This window comes from Myotis lucifugus, unplaced genomic scaffold (assembly GCF_000147115.1).
Source record: "Myotis lucifugus unplaced genomic scaffold, Myoluc2.0 scaffold_136, whole genome shotgun sequence".
NCBI lineage: Eukaryota > Metazoa > Chordata > Mammalia > Chiroptera > Vespertilionidae > Myotis > Myotis lucifugus.
Window position 1 is genome coordinate 828,281 of NW_005871184.1, and position 24,106 is coordinate 852,386.

At 37.5% G+C, this 24,106-nt stretch overlaps 1 protein-coding gene across 2 annotated transcripts in view; it reads right to left on the reverse strand.

Moving 5' to 3' along the window:
• MTHFD2L (methylenetetrahydrofolate dehydrogenase (NADP+ dependent) 2 like) overlaps window positions 1-24,106 on the reverse strand; it is a 94,607-nt gene that overhangs the window by 54,104 nt on the left and 16,397 nt on the right. For both annotated transcript variants that reach the window (XM_023758642.1, XM_023758641.1), the window contains exons 4-5: window positions 12,001-12,153; window positions 10,451-10,558 (exon numbers count right to left, since the gene is read on the reverse strand). In XM_023758642.1, the coding sequence (XP_023614410.1) occupies window positions 10,451-10,558; window positions 12,001-12,153 (261 nt within the window). The remainder of the gene's footprint in view (window positions 1-10,450; window positions 10,559-12,000; window positions 12,154-24,106) is intronic.

Sequence of the window (24,106 nt, forward strand, 5' to 3'; positions counted from 1 at the left end):
AGTGTGTGAAGCAGCAGGTGACTGGGGAGGAGCCCGAGTCTGGGCTGCTCCTGCTCATCCTGGCCCCACTGCACCTGCCGCCAGCTGCCACTACTCAGGCACACAAAGGGAGTGTCCGCAGGAGAGGCTCGCACCACCGCAGCTACACTCACCAGCTGTGAGCCCGGTGTCTGGTGCTCATCTGTCAGCTGAGCAGCACTCCCGCTGTGGGAGCTGCTGCATTGAGAGTCTGCCCCCTGGTGGTCAGTGCATGTCATAGCTATCAGCCGGTCATCCGGTCACTTAGGCTTTTATATATGTAGATAATAAAATTGTACATAGTAATAAGTGAGAAGAAGAAAAGAATGCAGAGTAAGTGGATAGAGAGTAATAACATGGATGATATTTTAATAAAGTGGTCAGGGACATTTGAACAGAAATTCGGAAGAAGTGAGCAAACAAATTATGTAAATAACTTCAAAAAGAGCATCCAGGTAGAAGGAAAACCAAGTGCAAACACACACATGAGCAGGTATGAAATATTCTAGAAATGCAAAAGGCAGTAGTGGCTGCGGGTCAGAGATGGAGGGTGAGAGTGGTAGGAAATGAGGAAGAAGATGAAGCCCAGATTTGATCATGGAAGGGCTCTGGAATGAAACGGGAAGCTCTGGGCTCATTCCAATCTTCTGAGCACTCATCCTCAACCTTGACAGCATTAGAATCTTCTGTTTTTTAAAAAATACTAATGTTCAAGCCCAACTTGTAAATATTATGATTTAATTGTTCTGTGTCGGGTTCAGGGAGCTATATTTTTTAAAAGCCCCCAGGTGATCCCAGTGGGGAGCAGGAGCTGAGAAACACTGGTTTAGAAGTTGGGAAAAGAAAAATGACCCAGACACAGAGAGTGAGAAGAAATGTCTAGTGAAATAAGAGAAATTCATGCCAGAGTTAGCTTTAATTGGGCTTAAACAATAAAAGAAATAGCTCTATAAAATTTTGCCATTTCATTAAATTTTAAAGCATTTATACATGTTATTCAGTCCATTACATAGTTTCCTGATTATAAGGACCCTCAGGAGAAATTATTCTTCAGTCTTAATATCAGAATATGCTTTATTTATCCTGAGCATGTGTTTATTTTTAATCTTAAAGACACTTTATTGAGTAACTAGTTGTGTGTGTGTGTTTTTTTCCTGCTAAAAAGCTCTCAGGATAAAATTACTGATCCAATCATATAGCAAGCATAATTTATATTTAATTAAATAAATTTGCCAAATATATATTCAGCACCAGTATATAAAAAGCGATGTGATTGGCACTAAGGACATACCTGTGAAGATTTAATGATATGTCCAGTTTTAGCAGTAGCCATATTCTTGGCTCCATTTCATTCCCAGCTTTCCTTTAAATTTTTCTTCCCTATTTCTCATTGGCATTGTGTTTTAGATATTACTATGGCCCACCTTAAATACTTTTTAGAATAAGTGCACCATAGTAGCGAATATGTATTGAGTACTTACTATGTGTAAACACTAAGATCTTTAAAGATATTAGCTCATTTAATTCTCCCAAGACCCTCGTATATCCTTATCAAACAGAAAAATGCAGAAGCAGAATGTGACCTCTGGCAATGTGACCAGAGAGCTTGTGCTCCTTCATACCAGGCTTTCATGCCCCAGGCGCCATCTTCACCACTCTGGACTGCAACTGTGGTGTGAGCAACTTGGCAGCTATACATGAAAGTGGGAGTTTTAAAGTCTTATGTTTTTAGGATCATTCTCTTCTATTAATAGGAATGACATGTATTGGTATCCAAATGAATAAATTCCCCAGGTGACCAACTGCTCATGGTACCAAATTGCCAGGTCAGGCTTGAGGGCAGTACTCATGATTAGGAAACAGGTTTTAGCTACAAAAAAGAAAAAGAAAAAATCAACTAAATTTTAAAGCAATCAGACCCGCCTGAAGCCTAGACAAAATGAACCAGCCAGCTCAGCCATGCGACAGGGGGCAAGTGAGAGCATGAGCCAAAGTATTGCTCTTCCTTTTCTAGTTGTTCTGACTAAAAGGTGTGTGTATGGGGTCTGTTTGTTAAAGTTTTATTTAATTCTTGCATTTATTTCCTGCTTTTCAAGATTAACTGATGAAAATAAACTCGGGAATCTTACTAGAATGTCTGATTCTGTAAACATGCTTACAAGGTCATAGACTAAAGCTAAATACTAGTAAGCATTCCCAAGGCTCTTGCATTTGAGAGAGAGAAAACGCAGACATCTTAAAGAGCTCTCTGCTGTTACTGCCCTCTCAGTCATCCTTCCTCTGGGAGAAGGGTGGACCTCTGGGGCATACTAGTACAAACACAGAAAATATATAACTTTAGGAAAAAACAAATACTTCCAGGATCCAATACTAAATATTATTATTCTCTCAGAGATGCAGTGCTTCCTATATTACTATAGTAAAGCCTCTGGGAACGACCACAGTCAAGTTAAGTTTGGTTCTGTTTAATACAGATTTCTCAAACCAATTTGACAAATTCCTCTCCTCTTTTTAAAACTTAAAACCTATTTAAGATCTTGTGGTATGTCAGTGTTCTTAATAATACAACTTAGAAATAGCTGTATTAAACCTTTTATGATACCCTTGGCCTAGAATTAAGGTAAATTATTCATTCATTTATTGCACAGACTTTTTAGACAGTTAGATGCTGAAGATAAAATGGGAAGAAACACAGATCTGGTCTTCGCTCTTGTGAAATTAATTGTCCAGTGAGTGTGGTGAACATTAATCAAATAATGACACAAATAAGTGACAATTACAAACTGATAAATGTTGTAAAGAAAAGTTCTTCAGTATGTCTATAGTGGTGTGTGGGGTGGGGTGGGAGGGATGATCAGAGAAGCCTGCTAATGGAAGTTCCACCTGAGCTGAGAAATAATGGGTGAGTAGGAGGGAACAATGACTATTTGGGATGCTGAAGGATGATGTAGGTAAGAGGTTAAATCAGAACTGTGATGAGGGGAGGAGAAAATGAAAGCAATTCTGGGAAGTCCTGAGAATCTGCAGAAAAATTTACACGGGGAAACAGAAAAAGACCTTAGATGAAAGAAGAGCAACAAACTACAAGAATAAAAAACAGAAGAAACTTCAGAGATATTTATTGATCAAAGAAAATGGGGCCTACACTCTTTTTTTTTAGCATTTAGTAACTTTATAAAATAACACTGTTTGGCATTAACTAAAAATTTTTAAGTCATCAGATCATCATTTATAATAATGGCATGAGTTATTTTTTTTTGTAGAGAGTACATATTTTTCTTCTAGATTTTAGATATTTTTAATAACTTCAAGTAGGAGATTTTTTATTTTTGCTTGTGAGGTAAGAAATGAAAATTAGTAACAGAAGGTAAATAATAAAAGTACAACAGTAACAGAAGGTAGACAAAAAAGGGGGCTAACCTTCATATATAACTATAATTAGAAATTGTTCATCCCTTCCTTCAACTAAGCTTTTTATTATAGAAAACTAGAGGCCTGGTGCACAAAAATTTGTGCACTGGAGGGGGGATCCCTCATCCTGTCATGCCCCCTCTCACAGTCCAGGAGCCCTCAGGGGATGTCCTACTGACGGCTTAGGCCCGCTCCTCTGTGGGAGGTGACTGGGCTGATCAGGGGAAGGCGCCACCTTCATCACCCCACTGCTGCTGCCACTGCAGGCCGCAGTGGCTGCTAGGCCCGAGCCCTGGGCCTCGCAGCCGCCGGGGCTCACGGCTGCCTAAGCCCACAGCTTCCGTGAGCCCCGGGCCTCACAGCTGCCTGAGCCCACAGCTGCCTGAGCCCAGGCCTCACAGCCACTGTGGCTTTGTCCAGATGGATGTCCAGAAGATGTCCGTCCTAATTAGCATATTACCCTTTTATTAGTATAGATTCTACTCCTTTGAAGCACTTTGCACAATTACAATGATTAATCATTCATAGCTAATTGTTTAATGGCTGTCTTTCCTAATAGATTATAAGCGTAAGAGGACAGGGCAATATCTGACTTAGTCACCATAATATGCCCCATGCTTAGTCACCAAGAAATCAGTCCATCTGTAAGAATACAGCATTATATGTCAGCAGCTCGAGGAAAAACAAGTTAGTCTAAACAAAATGATAGACTCTAGATGTTTTACTGGAAAACACTGTGACCTCTTTCAATGAATGCCGTCAGCAACCACTTGCCCTCCCTTCCCAGTGTCCTGACGTCTCCTCTCCCATTCCTGATGGTGATGAGGCACCCTCCACCCCTGTGAGCTGATTCTTGGGGAAAGGGAATCTTAAGTAATACTTCTACATAAATGCCTATACTTTTAGAATATTAAGAAACTTGTGTGTGGTAAGTACCTAGCTTCTCTCCCTCCTCCCCTTCCTTGCTTCTATATAGGAATTTTTTTCAATAAATGACAATATTTTATTTTAAAACCCTTGCCTGTGGTCTTATTTTCTATAATGCTGGTACAGTAGTTGGCACATAGGAGGCACTAAATAAACTTTTATTAATTGACTAGTTATATTATAACATACCAAGTCCTGTGCTAAATTTCAGAGATACAAAAAAAGAATTGAGAATTTCACATTTCCCATGTGTGTAAGAAAGGGGAACAGATAGATAACTAATATATAATAGGTCTAGTATTGTGTCTACAGCATAGACAATGTGCAAAACTTAGAAGATTTGGGCCACATGTTGAAAGATGGTGAGACGTGAGAAGAAAGCTGGTGAGTAATGGGAATTGGCATGCAATGGGGTGTGCAATAGCAAAGAGGCATGGAAGAGATAATGTGTTTGGGAAACAATGTGAAGTTCTATGGGGCTTCTGCATAAGGTACCAGAGAGAAAATGACAGGAGGAATGGCTGAAAAGGTAGGTTGGAGCAGACCACAATAGCCTTATGAGTGGTGCCTCCAACAATTAGGCATACAGATTTTAGAAAAAGGATGGTTTGTGCTGGTAATATAATAAATGCCTCTGAGGCCATGGCAAAAAAAGAAAATGAAAGGGAAAGAGAAAGATTTGGACTTCACTCTACATTTTAAATAATGTTTAATGCTAGTTTCAACAGTGTAATAGTCTCCATTGTTTGATGTGTGAATACATTTTCTCCAAGTATCGTGTTTTTCACATCCTATCTGGCTGAATTTCGGATATGTTGAAAATGGGACAGTACTCTTATTGTGCAGCTCAGAAAAGGAGACTTGAACAAGTATTTGTATTTTTCTATTGCTTTCCACTATGCAAACTCAAAGCTATAATTCAGTCAAGTCTAATCAACATAGAAGCATCACAAAACATAATATCCTAGTATCTCATCATGAGAATTTCTAACTTAGCATCATGGGACGGGGGGAGCAGAGAAAAATGCCTGCCACCTCCCTACCCCAGTTTGACAATGGTTCATTCCACAGAGGCAGCATCCCCCTCCACTGCCAAGGCTAAGAGTCTCAGTAGTGATCGCTCTGCATGACCTCTGCATTTCTAGGTGATCCTATTTGGCTCCTCTCTTTGAAACCCTAGAGTGTCCGGCCCCACCTAGCACTGAACTGACCTTAATCACACTTACAACACACACCATGTGGCACTGCCTTGAACATCCACTTCTGTATTGCTACCTGAAGGCACCTCCTGTAGGTCGGAGACAATGCTCTTGGCTGGCAAAACTGTTCATTTTTCCATCTGGAGCCAATTTTCAAAAAGAAAAGGCATTCTACTAGCAAAATATCTTGAGGTTTCCCATTGACACAGGGTGCTCCTTGAATAAAAAGTACCTGATATACATAAAGTTGCAACCGAAAGGCAGCTTGAGTGCAAAAGCTGAACAATAATGCAGAAGCAGTGTCTGAAAAAAGTGTCCAAAGATGAACCCTGAAGATGCTGACTACCAAGCCCAGGAAACAGCACAGAGAATAAGCACTGAGTGCAAGCTGCCTGAATGAAATCAATAACACCCCTGGGTCCATAGAACTGTAAGCAACAGCAATTGGTTGCTGGCCCTTTTAAAATGCTCCTTTAAAAGTCCCAGCATCAATGCCACTCAAATGATACCACAACCTTTTAGTTAAAGGAGGCACATATAACCCATGTTGTGGCCATGCCATTTAGGGATCTATTTAGATGAGATGTCCTACATAAAAATATAAAAATATGCAGGAAGAAACTTGCTAATTCTCTAAAAGAATTTGAAATAAAATCATATTCTGTATCCATTTGGTGACAAAATCATAATGTTTTGGTCATTATGGCACTTTGTTATCTGAAGGGCAAAAAAACTGTTTTAGAGAAATTGCAGAACTCTCTCATTTCTTCACAGTAAAGTTAAAAATAAAGACTATGCTAAAGCCAATGGTATTTTGTTTTCATTCTGAAAGGAGGTTACTCCATACAAAGAAGTTAAAAGAATATACTGTGGTCACAATGGTACTCAAACATCCTAATAAGGAATGGGGCTCATGAGAAGAAACTCTCCATTCTCAGTCTCTTTATGTTCCCCAATTAACCAGACTGTTCCCTAAGCAACTGGAATGTTTGCTTATGGATGCCAAATTTCATTTTGTGCCACTGAATATAATTTAAATCATCCATACTTATATAACATGCCCACCACTACCATCAAGACTATAAGCTCCTGGAGGACAGGAACTATTTCTCATCTACTCTCTATAAACTGCATAGTGGCTCCAATGCCATATTGTCCGCAAAGCCTTCTGTGGTGATGTATGCTCAGCAGAAAGTATTCACCTTTAATACCCTGCTGCATCGAGTACCCGCACTACCCATTTATTTCACAATTTTAGCACATGCTCAGTCCTCTAAATATTTCAAGCCCTTGATAAATTAAAAGCAGCGATTTCTCACAAAACAGCAGGAACCCATGTCCTAAATAATCAAGAACTAAAAACTAGCCCCGAATAGACACATATTATATCAAACTAAATTGCAGTATGGCCATTTTTCTAGTGCAATTATCTATGGCTTTAATATACAATGAATCATTAGGGTCCTGAATTTCTTCTGGCAAATAAGTACAGTGTGAGCTGAATGCTCAACATCGTGAGTGTCATGAGAACAAGTTCTATAGATCTGAATTGACCAAGCTAATCCTCCTGCATTATTGCTATTAGCCAACAATGCACACGTAGTTATTACATATAATTACTGCTCTAACAGACACGGGCATTTGAAATATTAACTTTCCCACAGACTCCAAATCTTCAGTAAGCAGCTCTCAAAAATTCAGTATATTAATCATGTATGTCAGCACACTCCTGTTAAATATGCACGCGCTTAAACACCACTCATGTTACAAATTGTCCAACATAATTTTAATATAATTTATTACTCTTTAGATACTGTAATTATAACGGCACCTAAGTGCCACTATAATAAATGCAAATTCAATCAACTGGTTTGTAAGTAACCACTATTATATAACTAATTCCACTTTAATTCAATTTTTAACAGGCGTTCAAGTGAGAATATTTCATAACACAAAGTATAAAATGTTTATAAACTTACTATGTTTTATGACATAGGAGTGTCTAATTTAAAATTAAATGAATAAAAGGTAAATTGATTTTCTTAGACTTAGACAAATAATTAAAAATTAAAATATATAAAGAAATTAGCATACAATATATTGATATCTATAAGAAAAAGTATACAAAGTATGGTTTGTAGTATAATGATGTCATATTTCTAATAAAATACTTTATATGCTTTATAAATTCCCATTCTACATTTATGAAATTATTATAACAATGACTAGATTTGACCTAAAATAAAGCAAACATAAAACTTGACAGAGAAAAAAAATTTTCAAATGAATGTGAAAAATACATTATTAACCTTGGATCATGTTACTCTAAATTTTATGATTAGTATGGTCACAGATCATTAACTTGAGCACAATAATGGGAATAATCATAATAGCCACAGTTCATTTATACCAAGGGTTTACTTAACTGACTGTGTAAGGTACTGTAATTAGTGCTTTGCTTTCATATCTCATTTAATTTTCACAATAATCCAGTGAAGGATATATTAATATTATACACATTTTACAGATGAGGAAGTGGAGGCTCACACAGATTAAATGACTTGTCCAAGGACACAGGGCTTGGCAGGAGAAGGGTCTGACTACAAGTCTATCCTCCAAAACGCACAGTCAGTACTCAGCTCCCAGAGTGACCTTGGGTAAGTCACCTTAAGTCTCTAAAGCTCATTTCCTGTAGCTGCAAAATGCAAATTATATGAATATACTAGAGGCCCAGTGCACAAAAATTTGTGCACTCGGGGGGTCCCTCAGCCCAGCCTGTGTCCTCTCACAGTCTGGGACCCCTCGGGGGATGTCCACCCGCTGGCTTAGGCCTGCTCCCCGGGGGATCGGGCCTAAGCTGGCAGTCAGACATCCCTCTGGCAGCCTGTGAGCCCTTGGGGGATGTCCACTTGCCAGCGGGGAGCAGGCCTAAGCTGCAGTCGGACATCCTTAGTGCTGCTGAGGAGGCGGGAGAGGCTCCCACCACCACCGCTATGCTGGCAGCCATCAGCCTGGCTTGTGGCTAAGCAGAGCTCCCCCTGTGAGAGCACACTGACCACCAGAGGGCATCTCCTGCATTGAGCGTCTGCCCCCTGGTGGTCAATGTGTGTCATAGTGACCAGTCATTCCCAGTCGTTCTGCTATTAGGGTCAATTTGCAAATTACCCTTTTATTATATAGGATAGAGGCCTGGTGCACGGATGGGGGCCAGCTGGTTTGCCCTGAAGGGTGTCCCGGATCAGGGTGGGGATCCCGCTGGGGTGCCTGGCCAGCCTGGGTGAGTGGCTGATGGCTGTTTGCAGGCTGGTCAAGCCCCCCAGTGGGGAACCCTCACCCCATGGTGGTGTGGCCAGCCTGGGTGAGGGGCTGATGGCCGTTTTCAGGCTGGCCACGCCCGCAGGCTAGAAGCAGGTATCTGGGATTTGCCTGGCCAGCCTGGGTGAGGGGCTGATGGCCGTTTTCAGGCTGGCCCACGCCTGCAGGCTAGAAGCAGGTATCTGGGATTTATTTAACTTCTATAATTGAAACTTTGTAGCCTTGGTCTGGCTCGAAGCCTGGGTTGCCAAGGCCCTCCTTGAGCAGAGGCCACCGCCAGCTGGAATAGGTATCTGGGATTTATTTATCTTCTATTCTATAATTGAAACTCTTTAGCCTTGAGCGGAGCTCAGGGCCGGCCAGGGCAGGTGGGAAGCTTGGCTTCCTCCATCGCTGGGGCAACCCAAGCCTCTGCTCACTCCAGCTCTGTGGCTGCCGCCATCTTTGTGTCAGAGTGAGGGAGTGATGGTTAATTTGCATATTACTCTTTTATTAGATAGGATGCCAGAATTATTGAGAACTAAATAAGATAGTTTATGAGAAGGTTCTGTGCAAATTTAACAGTTATGTTAGCTATGTTATTGTAATGTTATTGATGAGATCAAATGAAATGTTGAAAATGACAAAACTGCTTATTAGCTCTTGGGCAAGATTTTCCAACAAAAATAGTATACCTAGGTGAACTTTCCTGGTTGTTTTACCTTGCTTAATGTAGAAACTATCACATAAAGGCAACTATGAATCAATATTTTATTATACTGAAAAGATAGATAAGCCCCAATAGATTAAGTTAGAAGTGAATAGCAAAACTAAAATGTAACTTTGTAGATAATTATCATGAAAATTGTTCATGCCACAAGATTTGGCCTTTCTTATTGAAGAGCTTTTTGCTTTTCAAAACTAAGGCTTTTTAAAGTTACCTGGAGTCACTCTCAGGGTCTAATTTACTGTGATCCACATACACATTTTGCTTTGTGGCAATATTTAAATCCTTAGAACCAGGAAAGAAAAACAATATTTTAAAATCTTTATCATTCACCATTTTAGATAAGTAATGTATTCTCATCAGGCTTACTTTTTCATAGGGCTTTGTAGCTTAAAAAATTATTTCATATGCATTATGTCAAACCAGATCCTAAAACAAGATCCTAAAACAAGTATTTTAAAATATGAGATCAGGAAACTGAAATTCTCTAAGGTTAATAATAAGAAATCTATATATCTATGTGTGTGTGTGTGAGAGAGAGAGAGAGAGAGCAAGCATACAGATGTCTATCATGAGATTTTATGTAGCTACTGGCTTCCCACTTTTCTTAACATCTACATTGTAAATGATCTGAAGAAAGTATATATAGCAAGTATATATAGCCAAAAAAAAAATAGAAACAAAAAGGCCACATATTTCCAGTAATTCCTTTCCTCACTTTCAATGTGCTCATGTCATTAGATGAGGAATAAAGGACACCTTCATTTGCAAAACCTACAAATACACTAAGGCACAATTTCAAATATCTAGCTTTTATTAATTTAAGAAGTAAAAAAGTTGTAAAGGTATATGGAATCTCAAAGGTCCCACCTACCTCCTGGTCGTTCATGGTCTCCATCAGTGTGTAGAAGCATGGCAATGGGCATCCCTACATTCTTGGACCTTCCAGCCACAACCACATTTTTCCCAAATGTTTCAATTCCTTAAAACACAGAGTTTGACTTAAATAATCAACAAGAAGCAAATACACATTTGAACAGCCAACTGAAACATTCTTTAAAATTTTCTAATTGAATCTGGATTATTGTATGGCTTGTCTATAATGTGTCCACATTCATTATTTATAAATATTTATTTTATACCTCTTGGATTTGTCACTTCCTCTCTGATTATGGCCTCATGAAAAAAATCACAAATATTTTCAAATTGCCATTAAATTGCTTTTTAAATATTAAGGTTTACATGAAGAGTTAGAAGTACTGAGACTTAAATATATTAACTGCTAATTACAAAGTAAAGTACAACAATGTCAAGTTTCATTGAGAACAACTGGAACAAAATAAAGTGGGGGCAGTATTTTCCACAAAGCTCATGCACTTTACTTCACAGGAGAGCAGCACTAAACTTAGGGACTTAAGAGGTATGAAAGATAAAACTTGCAGATTTAACACTATTTACCACTTTGGGGCATAGTTTCTCATAAGTAAAATGAAGAAGTTAGAATTAAGGGTGTTGTTTTTTCTCAAATACTAACATTATCAGAGAATAATTCTAGGATTTGCTTCCCTTTGGAAATTTTCTCTTTCATTTGGAAAACAGTAGATTAGAAAGGAGATGCTGTCATAAATGGAAGTGACGCTGGCGGAGCTCTCACAGGTGTACAGAGATGTTTGCCTCTACACTAATTGACACCATATTGCCTTAGGGGTCAGTTAATGTAGGGCAGTGGTTCTCAACCTGTGGGTCGCGATGCCTTTGGGGGTCGAACGACCCTTTCACAGGGGTCGCCTAAGACCATCGGAAAACACATATATAATTATATATTGTTTTTGTGATTAATCACTATGCTTTATGTTCAATTTGTAACAATGAAAATACATCCTGCATATCAGATATTTACATTATGATTCATAACAGTAGCAAAATTACAGTTATGAAGTAGCAACGAAAATAAGTTTATGGTTGGGGGTCACCACAATATGAGGAACTGTATAAAAGGGTCGCAGCATTAGGAAGGTTGAGAACCACTGATGTAGGGGTCAATTTACAAATGGCATTTAGAGCACAATTCAAGGGTAAATGTTTGTAATAAAAACCTAGGTCATTACAGATGATTCAAATATATTCAGCACATTCTGTTTTTAAAGGTAAGGAAAAATATAATACATTTTATAAAATGTACATGAAAATATATTGTTTTTAGATTAAAAGTAGGGAGGCAAACCTACTATTAAAAAATTCCCTACAAGATGCAAGAGCGGTTACCTGTAAGCCCAGTATATCTTATTTTGGATTATTCCTCGCCTTACAGAACTTTCTATCTTTCTACAGAATCAGTGGGATTGAAGGGGTTCCATCAAGGCAATGCACAAGTTCTCGGTTTGGCTCTTAGCATCCACGTCCTGTAGACCACAAATTACCAACCTGTTCTTTTGATTATTTCCCAAACAGCACTGGCAGTGGCAGGTATGAGAGAATGCTGATCAAGGCACAGTCTTCCAATATTGATAATATGAAATCCATCTACATCTTTTTCAGGGGCAATTCCATTGCATACTGTTCGCTCATCCACATGATCTGAAAAGTAAATAAAATTGGTCTAATTTTACAATTGTTTTTTTATTTAGAGGTATGGAACATGAAATGTGAGGACCTACAACCAGATCACTTATAAATCATTATTCTTTTCTTTTTCTTAACACAAAAATAGTAAGACAAAATGCTCTTGACCAATGGCTGCATTTAACTGCTGTAAGAGAATAGACAAGTACAGGGCCAGAGTGGCTGGCCTGGTGTACGGGAAAAGTCTATAAAATAAAACAATACTAATGAGATCTGGGGACACCCAAATGATAGGCCTTTGCCTCATAAGCTTGCATATTTAAATTTATGTTTTACTATATTTTCACAAATAGGCTTTCATTAAATCTTTCTAGCATTACAGATTAAAAGGGCTTGGTTAGTGTTAAAAATAGTCATCAGTGCCAAGCTTCATCCCAAATGACATAAAAAAGAAAATATTAAACACACACGCACATGCCATTTCCCTGAAGCACTAGCACATTGAAATCCAAAATATCGTGGTTTCCTATATGAAAGAAAAAGAACATAACTTGGGTAATGGATGAACTAATCAAATGAGATATGAGGTCAAATTAATGCTTCGATTCATTGATATATTGCTACCTATTCGCTCATCACAAGTTGAAATACTTTTTCTCCTCTGCTCTCCCACAGAACTGCTATAAAAAGTTCTCAGTACATTAGTTCATTTCGTTGATCACATTAGCTATTTAATTGTATCTCTCACTCATGAGTGTGAGCGTTTTAGGGCACAACCTTGTCATATTAAACTGATCCACCCATTGCCCTTTCCATCTCAGCTGATGACAGTTCCACCTTTTGTACAACTTGCCAAAAAAAAAAAAAAAAAGCTGAACACCTCCCTTTCTTTCATATCCAACATCCAATAAACTGGAAAATCTGTTGGCTCTTCCTTCGTAACATACCGAGCATGTCACTGCTCTCACTGTGTCCATTGATACTGCTTTGGTTTGAGAGGCCATTATCTCTCCTGTGAATTCTAGTAACAGCCTCCTAATTAATTCCGTTTCTATTCTTGCATCCATACAATCTATTCACAAAATAGCAGACGTTATAGTTTTGAAAGTCATGTCAGCTCACACCACTCTTCTCAAAACCCTGACCTTTTTACTGTTGCTCTAACAGGGGTGGGAAACCGTTTTTCTGCCAGCGGCCATTTGAATATTTATAACATCATTCATGGGCCATACAAAATTATTATCTTAAAAATTAGCCTGGCCCTGACTGGGTTGGCTCAGTGGATAGAGCGTCGGCCTGTGGACTGAAAGGTCCCAGGTTCGATTCCGGCCAAGGGCATGTATCTTGGTTGCGGGCACATCCCAAGTAGGAGGTGTGCAAGAGGCAGCTGATTGATGTTTCTCTCTCATTGATGTTTCTAACTCTCTATCCCTCTCTCTTCCTCTCTGTGAAAAATCAATAAAATATATAAAAAAAATTAGCCTGTTATATTTGGTCAAACATTTAATTAACTCATCCTCAATGCCTAGGCAGGGCCAAACCAAATGATTTCGAGGGCCTTATGTGGCCCACGGGTTGGACGTTCCCCACCCCGATCTAACATATCAGGTTTTTCCCACCTTGATTAGCTCTCCTCTGTCTGCCTGAATCCTTTAAAAAAAAATAAAAACTGTCACTTTGGTTAATTTCTCACTTCTTTCAAATCTTTGCTTAAATTCCACATTCCTTATAAGAGCTATTCTGACCACATTATTTAAAAACATAGGTTCCATATTTGATAATGCTGAAGTCATTTACACTGGACCAAACTTCTCACAAAGAAATAATTGTAAACATTAGAAAAATTATATTAAAAAGCAACTATCTGAAAACACTGGAGAGTCGCTAGAAGTAGACAGATTTGGAAGAGAGTGGACATCTGAAAGAAAAGAAATGTACTGAAAGAGTTTTCCATTTTGGAGGCTTTCCCAGATCAGCTGGAATTTGGATAGAAATGTGCAGTCTTGCTTGCATAAGGAATCCAAGGACACAGTTTGGGGCTGCTATGTCAGTTGGAAATTGAAGGGATATCACCCAGGAAAGAAGAGAGCGACAGAGGGGAGATTCAAATTGTCTAAAAATTCTGCCCGAATCTCTGACTGACCCCTGGACAACACGCCTGGGAGGCAAACTGCAAGAAGCCCACCTAAGAATAAGAGAACTAAACAGACCGCAGTTATGGCCCACCAAAAGAAAAGAAAAGCTTGAAGTCCCCAATATGATAGACATTTACAAAAAGTTTACAGCTAACATTATATTTAATAAAATACTGAATATTTTCCCCAAGATTGGAAGTAAGTAAGGGTACCCACTCCCACCATTTCTATTCAATGTTTTATTGGAGATCCTAGGTGGTGATTAGAAAAGGAGGCGGGGGAAGGCCTAAAGATCAGAAATGAAGAAGTAAAACCCTAGTCACAGATGGCATGGTTGTTTATGCACAATCTCCTAAATATCCTATATAATGAAAGGCTAATATGCAAATCTACTGAACGGTGGAATGACTGGACGCTATGACACACACTGACCACCAGGGGGCAGATGCTCAAAGTAGGAGCTGCCCTCTGGTGGTCAGTGCGCTCCCACAGGGGAAGTGCCGCTCAGCCAGAAGCCAGGCTCACGGCTGGTGAGCACAGCGGTGGTGGAGGGAGACTCTCCTGCCTCTGCGGCAGCACTAAGGATGTCTGACTGCCGGCTTAGGCCCTCTCCCCATGGAGAGCAGGCCTAAGCCATCAGTCAACTATCCCCTGAGGGCTCCTAGTTTGCAAAAGGGCGCAGGCTGGGCTGAGGGATCCCCCAAGTGCACAAATTTTGTGCACCGGGCCTCTAGTTTACAAATAAAAAATAAAAGAACTAATAAAATGAATTTAACAAGATCACAGAATACAAAGTCAACATACAAATAAATTAATTGCATTTTTTATACAAACAGCAACTACTAGAAAATTAAGTTTGAAAAATTCTATTTATAATAGTGTTCAAATCATAAAACACGTAGAAGTAAATTTTAAAGTATGGAAGATAACTTCTATAATGAAAACTACAAAACATCACAGGATGTCAATTCTTCCAAATTGATCTTTAGATTCAATGTAATCTCTATCATAATCCTATGAGGGTTTTTTGGTAGAAGCTGACAAACTGATTCTAAAATTTATATGGCTATGCAAAGAACTAAAAATATCCAAAGCAATCTCAAAAATGAAGAAAGTCTCTAATTGAAAGTATCTAGTTACATGAGAGTTTGTATTTTTCAAAATTTACAGGTGAGTACACTTAAGATTTATTCATTTTAGTGCATGTAAATTTCACATGAAAATGTAAATACTGTAAATAATAATATGCACACTAATGTTTAGGGGTACATTAAGTGTTCTTACCTTTAAATGCTTCAAAAATAAGATGGACTGATAGATGGATAAATGGATAAATGTGATGTGTTAATCATTAGAATCTAGGTTGGGGGCATGTGGTGTTCACTGTACCATTCTTTTAACTTTTCTGAATGTTTGAAATTTGTCATAATAAAATATTGAGGGGAAAACAAAAATACAACCTGTTCCCCAATATCTCGATCTTCTTTATCATGATCCATTTCTTTTTTTCCCCACAGCATATTAACTTCTAATAAATATAATTACTTACTGTGTTTATTTTCTATTGGCTGTCTCTCCTGCTACTTCACAAGGGAAGACATTTTCAACTTTTTTGTCACTGGTGTATTCCTACCACAAAGAATAATATCTAGCCCGGCTGGGGTAGCCCAGTGGTTGAGTGTTGACCTATGAACCAAGAGGTCACTGGTTCGATTCTGATAGGGCACATTCCTGGGTTGCAGCCTAGATCCCCAGGAGGGAGTGTGGAGGAGGCAGCCTATCGATGATGTTTCTATCTCTCTACCCCTCTCCCTTCCTCTCTCTCTAAAAATCAATAAAAAGGTATTTTTTAAAAAAGAATAGTACCTAAACATTTATTGAATAAATGACTACTATTACCCCTGATTCATAAATGAAGAAACTCAGACAAAATTAGTGGATAATAAGTGGAAAACTGAGGACAATTAGAGCAGACTGCCATAAGGAAAAAAATGTCTGACTCTTCTCTAATCTCTGACTTTTACCTTTAAAAATATAATAAAGATGGCTTTCATTAAAATTTGTCAATATTTGCATTTCTATTATTAGATACCTGGCACTTCTACATTCTCAGATACAAATTTAAAAACAAATATTTGTAAAAGATTCATGTTTATTTTTCATTTATTACCTCCTTTCAGGACTTGAAAAATTAGAAATTTCAAACACAGCTTCATTCTAATAAACATGAATAAAAGGCCCTTGAAAAATGCACTCATTTATTCACTCAATATTGAGTGTCTACCATGTGCCTAGTACAGTTCTAAGAGTTTAGGATATATAAGTGAATCAGACAGACAAAAATTCTTACCCTCTGTAACTTACATTCTAATGAAATAAATGTCTGCTTAATCAAAGTATTTAGTTATAGCCTCTTAATGAGTTAATTATTTTCTAGGAGTAAATTAGAGATATTTTATAAGCTGTGTACACTTTTCAAGTCAATAAATAATATTTAAGCCCTAACCAGTCTGGCTCAGTGGATAGAGCATCGGCCAGCGGATTTACGGTCCCGGGTTCGATTCCAGTCAAGGGCATGTACCTTGTTTGCAGGCTCAATCCCCAGTAGGGGTTTAGGGGTTGTGCAGGAAGCAGCTAGTCAATGTTTCTCTCTCATTGATGTTTATAGCTTTCTATCCCTCTCCCTTCCTCTCTATAAAAATCAATAAAATATATTTAAAAATAATAATAATAAATAATATTTAAGTTACACCCTATAGGTTCTACATCAAGGTTTCAAGACAGGAAATATTTACCAGGTGCTTACCACTTGCACAATATAATTTAAGAGTTGTTTCATCATCAAGGAGTGAGGGGATGAAAAAAGAATGTGGAGTGACTGCCATCTCACTATACTTCTACATCCCCAAATTCGAGAATAGAGTAGAGCCTGGAGGCAGAGTGGGAGGTATGGCTCTCCACCCTTCCTTAGCCTCTTTCTCCTATAAGGCCATAGAAGCTGCAACAACATCCCAGGCAGGCTTACTTCACAGGCTATAAAAACTGATTAATGGAGTGGGAACCTACATATCATGCAAAAGTTACTACCTCTGCCCTGCATGTATCTCTTAAGTGACCTGAAAAGTACACGGGGATCCAAAAATAGCCTTATTTTTCAGGAGTATTGAAGACACCTTGGTTTGTTAAGTCCTCAGTTTTCTAGGCACTACACTAAGTGACTCCTATCAAATATATAGTACAGCACTCGAAGCAGTGCATATTCTATAGAAGAAAACACATAGGTAGGTGAGCATGTCTATTCTAAGGAGCTTCTTTTACACACAAGGGAAAAGAAGAGATGCAGTGTTTGGGGGATCTTGCTTGCAAACATCTCAAGGACAGCTAGTCCAAATTTTTTTCCAACTACCACTTTCCCCTAGTGCTTAGCACAGAGTTGTATATAGATTGAACTCTAAGTAAATAGTTGTTGAATTGTTAAATGAATGAAGAGGGTCACAAAGAAATCATATAAATGTATATTTTAAAAGACTTTCTACAAAAAAAAATCCAGATGTTTAAAAGGTCTTTTGATTTTGATAAATTCTTGACCCAAGATGAATACACTAGAAAATATATGAGAATATCATGGTAAAAGAAAAAAGGTGAAAAAGAAAAGAAGTAACCTCTGTAGTTCAAGAATTCCAGATTTTAAATATACTTTGAGAAGTATATCACCTCAAGTTTTATGATACTAGAGGCCCGGTGCACAAAATTCATGCACTCAGGGGGTCCCTCAGCCTAGCCTGTGCCCTCTAGCAGTTCGGGAGCCCTCGGCAAATGTCCGACTGATGGCTTAGGCCCGCTCTCCCGCCACCGCCGCTGCAGGAGTCTCCCGCCACCGCTGCTGTGCTCCCCAGCTATGAGCCCAGCTCAGGGCTTCTGGCTGAGCAGTGCTCCCACTGTGGGAACGCACTGACCACCAGGGGGTAGCTCCTGTGTTGAGTGTCACCTGGTGGTCAGTGCACGTCATAGCAACCAGTCGTTTCGCCATTTGGTCAACTTGCATATTAGCCTTTTATTATATAGGATAACCTGTTTGTGATAGCAACTACTCAGAAAGATGTAATTACATAGATTTGAGTGACTAAAAAAACTCTTGAGATGGATTTCACCTGGGTCTGAGTGGAGAGAGACATAAGTGGGTACAGAGACCTGCCAATCTCACTAATGTGTCAATTGTATCTCAGTGATTTACTCAGCTTCTAGTATAAACCATTAACATTTTTTTAAATCACTACTTTCTCAACATTGCCATCATGTGGTTAACTATTCCACATGCAGGAGATTCACCTTGCATTTTGTCCCCTTGCTCATCCATTCTTTGATAAAAATGTTACCTAAGAATTTCTTTTTAACTGGATGAATGGTATTGTGAGGATGGCTTTGTTTCTATGTGAATACTCAAATTTTGTCTGAAAAGATTTGGAATAAAATATTCTTTTCAAAATCTGGCCTTTTTTCTTTGAATAAACTTCAAATGCATAAAATGGTTGAATCATAATTTATGGCTTGAGACAAAATCTCAATTTTGATCTGAGCACAATCCAATTATAAAATATATAAATAGCTATTTTTCATAAAGTAGGCATATGCAAATCCACCACCCCAAACAAAGTTGTGGCTTTAACAGTCATCTATACCTAACCATACAATCCGCCCATTTACCCATCTCCTTTCTTGCTCTAACCTGATGGAAAGTTTATCCTGAATCCTGTGTGTAGCATTCCCATGTCTTCCTTTTCATATAGTTTTATTGCATTTATTTGTTTTCCAGAAATTCAGCAAATTTACCATTTAAGTGTTCTTATCTATCTATGGCTCCCATAATTTCTCTTTCAACTAAGTAGATATTGATTGTGACTCTGAATTTGATTCTCTCTCTCCATATTTTTGAGTGGTGGTTTTCCCTGCAACCTCAGTTCTTTCATGGGTCAAGAAAAAATTAATTCTTAATTTTATCGACTTTTCTTTGTTGTTAGGACAAGAGGATTTATGTTAATCTGGCTAGGAGTGGGCTTTGTTTAATTGGGTTGTTTTTATTTTCACTAAATTATTGATTTTTGAGAGCTCTTTGTATATTCTGTATGCACAAGTTATCAAAATATGCTTTGTAAATATATTCCTCCAGTCTGTGTCTTATCTTTTCATTCTTTTAATAGTAGTTTTTGAAGAGCATAGTTTTCTATTTCAGTGAAGTCTAATTTATCAAGTTCTCCTTTCATATCCACATAAAATCCAATTGTTCCAGCACCACAAGTTGAAAGCATATTATTTATCTTTCTACTTTTGTCAAAAATCAGTTGTCGATACAAGTGTGGTTCTATTTCTGGGCTTTCAATCTTGTTCCATTGATCTGTTTTTCTAACTTGGTTGGAATACCACATGGCCTTGATTACGCAGCTTTATAATCAGTCTTAAAATCAGGCAGTATTAATATTCCAACTATGTCACTCATTTTTAAAGTTATTTTGACTATTCTAAGTACTTCACATTTCCATATAAATTTTATAATTTGTCAATTTCTACAAAAATAGTATATTAGAATTTTAATTAGGACTCTCTTGAATCTACAAATCAATTTGAGAATAACTGACCCCTTAACAATATTTAGTCTTCCAATCCATGACTATAGTATATTAACATGTGGGTTATTTAAAAGTGTATTGTATATTTTTAATTTAATTCCATTGTGGTGAGAAAACATACTTTAGGTACCATGAACCTTTTAAACAATGTAAAGCTTTATGACCTAGAAAATGCTATATCTTGATAAAGGTTCTATGTGAACTTAGAAAAAGTGTGTACTTTGTTCTTTATTAGAAGACTGTTCTATAAATGTCAATTAGGTCAAATTGGATGAAACTGTACTTCAAATCTCTATCTTTACTGATTTTTTGTACACTTGCTCTTTCAATTATTGAGAGAGAAGTACTGAAATCTATTATTATAATTTTTAGTTAGTCTTCCTTTTAATTCTATTAATTTTTGTTGAATTTATTTTGAAGCTTTCTTCTTGGATATATAAAAAATTTAAATTGCCATTTCTTTTTAATAAACAATTCCGTTATTACTCTGAAGTGACCTTATTTCTCCCTGGTAATACTCATCACTCTGGAATATACTTTATCCAGTATTAACATAATCACTTCACTTTCTTTTGATTAGTGTTAGCATAATATGTATTTTCCATCATTTTGCTTTTAACCTCTTTGTGTCTTTATACTTGAAGTGTGTGTTATAGGCAGCATATAGTAGGGTCTTGCTTTTTATTCAATCTGATAGTCTGATATTTAATTGAGTTATTTACAATATTTTATTTTATTTAACCAAATCTATCAACTGTTATATGCTTTCATTATTGTCATTTCCTTTTTTTCTTCCCCCCTTTAGAATAATTAAATGTTTTTAACAATTCCATTCTATTTCCTTTGTTGACTTATTAGCTATAAATCTACCTCATTTCTTTGCTTTCTATCCAAATGAGTCTATGGAACTGCTTGTACATTGTTTAATCCTTATGCAAACTTGTCCTCCAACATCAGAATTATAATCCTAACTTGAAATTTCTTTTACTTAAGATATTTCCACAATTGTAAAAATTAATCTCAGGTTTCTAAATCATGAAATAATTTGAATTCAGATTATTAACCAAATGATAGAATATTGGAGGTGTAATTGAATAGAATTGTTTCATTTGTTCATTTACTCATTGGTTCATTATAACAATCCTATCAGACTTGTACAGGAGAGGCTATCTCAACTCACTTCCACATAGCCCCCTACCAAAATGACTAATGTATTCCCCTGCTTCTGTAAAACATGCAGGCTGATGTCCAGGACTTGCCAAAAGGATATCAGAGAGTAGTTAATAAACTATTCCTGCTCCTACCAGTTGAATTTCATGATAATCAAGAAATAATTGTGCATTTACCTCAATCTGGTTTTGCCAATTATTTTGCAGTAAATTATGTAATTTAATTTTAAAATGATATAACCAAATAATAATGGACTGTGAAAACAGTTATATTTATGAAAATTAAGCTGAATATTCTGGAAAGACTCAAGAAGTAAAAAGAATTAGTAATAATTTAGATAAAACCAAGACAACTATGAAATTAGGGAGATATTTTCTAAATCTGGACAAAATTTCTCTCACATTCACCTCCAACTGAAAATTATAGCCAATAAATCATAGGTATTATTAGTACTATAAGATGATACAAAATTCTAATCAGTAGGTTCCAAAGAGTCTTGGACTCACACCAAAAAATTGATGAGTAAATGAGTTATTTAAATGTTTTATGTTATAATACAATGTTTAAGCTAAATATGCACTGTTTTTATGATTTTCCTTTTTAATCAACTTTCTGTATTAACCAACAAAGTATATGACCCAAATGAGTTATATAGTTTCAATCCTTTTTTTACAAAGAGAAAAAAAGTGAGTCATCAGTTAAATAACAATCAGTAAATCAGAAGGTCAGATTATAAACTCAGACTGCAAATATCCAAAGCTGAATGGTATCTTCTGCTGGCAACAACATACCACTCAGTATACGATTACTAAAATAAGACATAGGCCACTTCAGGATGAATAGTCTATTTAATATTTATAGTCTTTATAATTATATTTATAGTTTTTACTCTTGCTATTATCATTTTTTACCCTTACCAAAAACAAATTATGAATAATGATAGGAATATCATTACTGAGCAGGACAAAGCCATAACAATATAGGTTACAGGGCTGGAGAGCAAGTAGAACAGATGGAAGATCACTGAGGTAATTCTAGAGGAGATGGTAGTTACATGCACTAGGAACCTGAATGTGAATGTTTGGAACACATGCTTGTAATGTTCAGAGTCAGCATTACGTAGGTCAATAAAGGTTAAAAAGGCAGGCTCTGGAATCAGACTGCCTGAATTTGGGTCCTGGCTCTACCTTTGACTATCAAGTAATATTGGACAATTCATTTAACCTCTGTGTTTCCTCATCTGTGAAATGAAGACGATAACTCCTATGGCATAAGGCTGTTTTAAAGATTAAATAAAATAAGCTGCATAAAAGAGTGCCTGCAACATAGTAAGCACAGATTATTCACCAGATAACATAAGGTTCTCAACCTTCCTAATGCCGCGACCCTTTAATACAGATCCTCATGTTGTGGTGACCCCCAACCATAAAATTATTTTCGTTGCTATTTCATCACTGTAATTTTGCTACTGTTATGAATCGTAATGTAAATATCTGAAATGCAGGATGTATTTTCAGGGGTCACGACCCACAGGTTGAGAACCGCTGGAAGTAATGCCATGAGTGACCAGTCTACGAGGATTCACATCTCAGTGCAATTACTTACCAGCTCTGTAACCCTAAGGAAAGTTTAACCTCTCTGGGCCTCAAATCCCTCATCAGTAAAATGTGCATAATAAAAGCTCCAATCCCACAAGATTATTGTGAGGATTTCAATAAGTTAATAAATGTAAAGTGACTGAGATTTAACTGCTTAATCTAATAAATGTTAGCCACTACTGTTTTGTATATTACTGGCTTTTCAGCTAATTGAAAATTGCTCTTTCTGAGAGCATCCAGATGTTAGTTACCACCTTTGGCTCCATGCTTCTCACCCTCCAAAATAAACAGGACTCAAACAATTTATTTCTATACAGATAGATCACCAGTGCCATCTAGTGGTATTGCTAACAAATTCACCAAATGAGTGATATTGCCCAAAAACGGGTAAAATTTCTACAGATATAAATTTAATTTTTAAGACAGACTAAATTGAATGTTGTTATTTGGAAATTTGTAACATTTTATATAACTACTAGAGGCCCAGTGCACAAGATTCATGCACTGGGGTGGGGGAGGGGGGGTGGAGGACGGCCCTCAACCCGGCCTGTGCCCTCTCACAGTCTGGGACACCTCAGGGGATGTCTGCCTGCCAGCTTAGGCCCAAACCCCGATGTCTGCCTGCCAGGTTAGGCCCGATGCCCCTGGGAATTGGGCCTAAGCCGGCAGGCAGACATCTCTCTCTCAGTCCACTCACCTGCCACTGCTTTGCTCGCCAGCCATGAGCCCAGCTTCTGGCTGAGCAGCACTCCCCCTGGGGGAGCACACTGACCACCAGGGGGCAGCTCCTGCATTGAGCGTCTGCCCCCTGGTGGTCAGTGCGCATCATAGCAACCAGTCATTCCGCCGTTTGGTCGATTTGCATATTAGGGTTTTATTATATAGGATTTGGATGAAGTACAAATGCAAATGAGAGAAATTTCATAAACTCCAAACTATAAATAGATTGCTTGGCAAATACAGTACAAAAAAGTCTTTTACTTTTTTTTGCATGAGCCAAACAAGTGGGTTTAAACCCATTGCCAATATTTTTGGATAGATTTATGATGCTTGCAAACCCCTGATAATATCTAGACCTCAGTTTCTTATAATATGAAATGAAGGTGTTGTACATGTTGAATTTCTTTCCAGTTCTAAAAGTAAGTGATGAATTATTATACTAATTTTAACAGGATGAATCCATAGTATTACCTATCAGAAGCACTTTCTGCCCTGACCGGTTTGGCTCAGTGGATAGAGCGTCAGCCTTCAGACTCAAGAAGCATTATCTCAGAGGGAAACCTTGATGACTTGATAACTTCCAAGATCCTTTCCAACTTTATTATTTTTTAAAATGCAGCCGTGTTGGAATTAGACATATAAATTTTTGGTATAATTTGAGCAGCACATAAGTTATAACATACTAAGATGTTAGGTTATATTGTTGGAGAAATTAAAATAT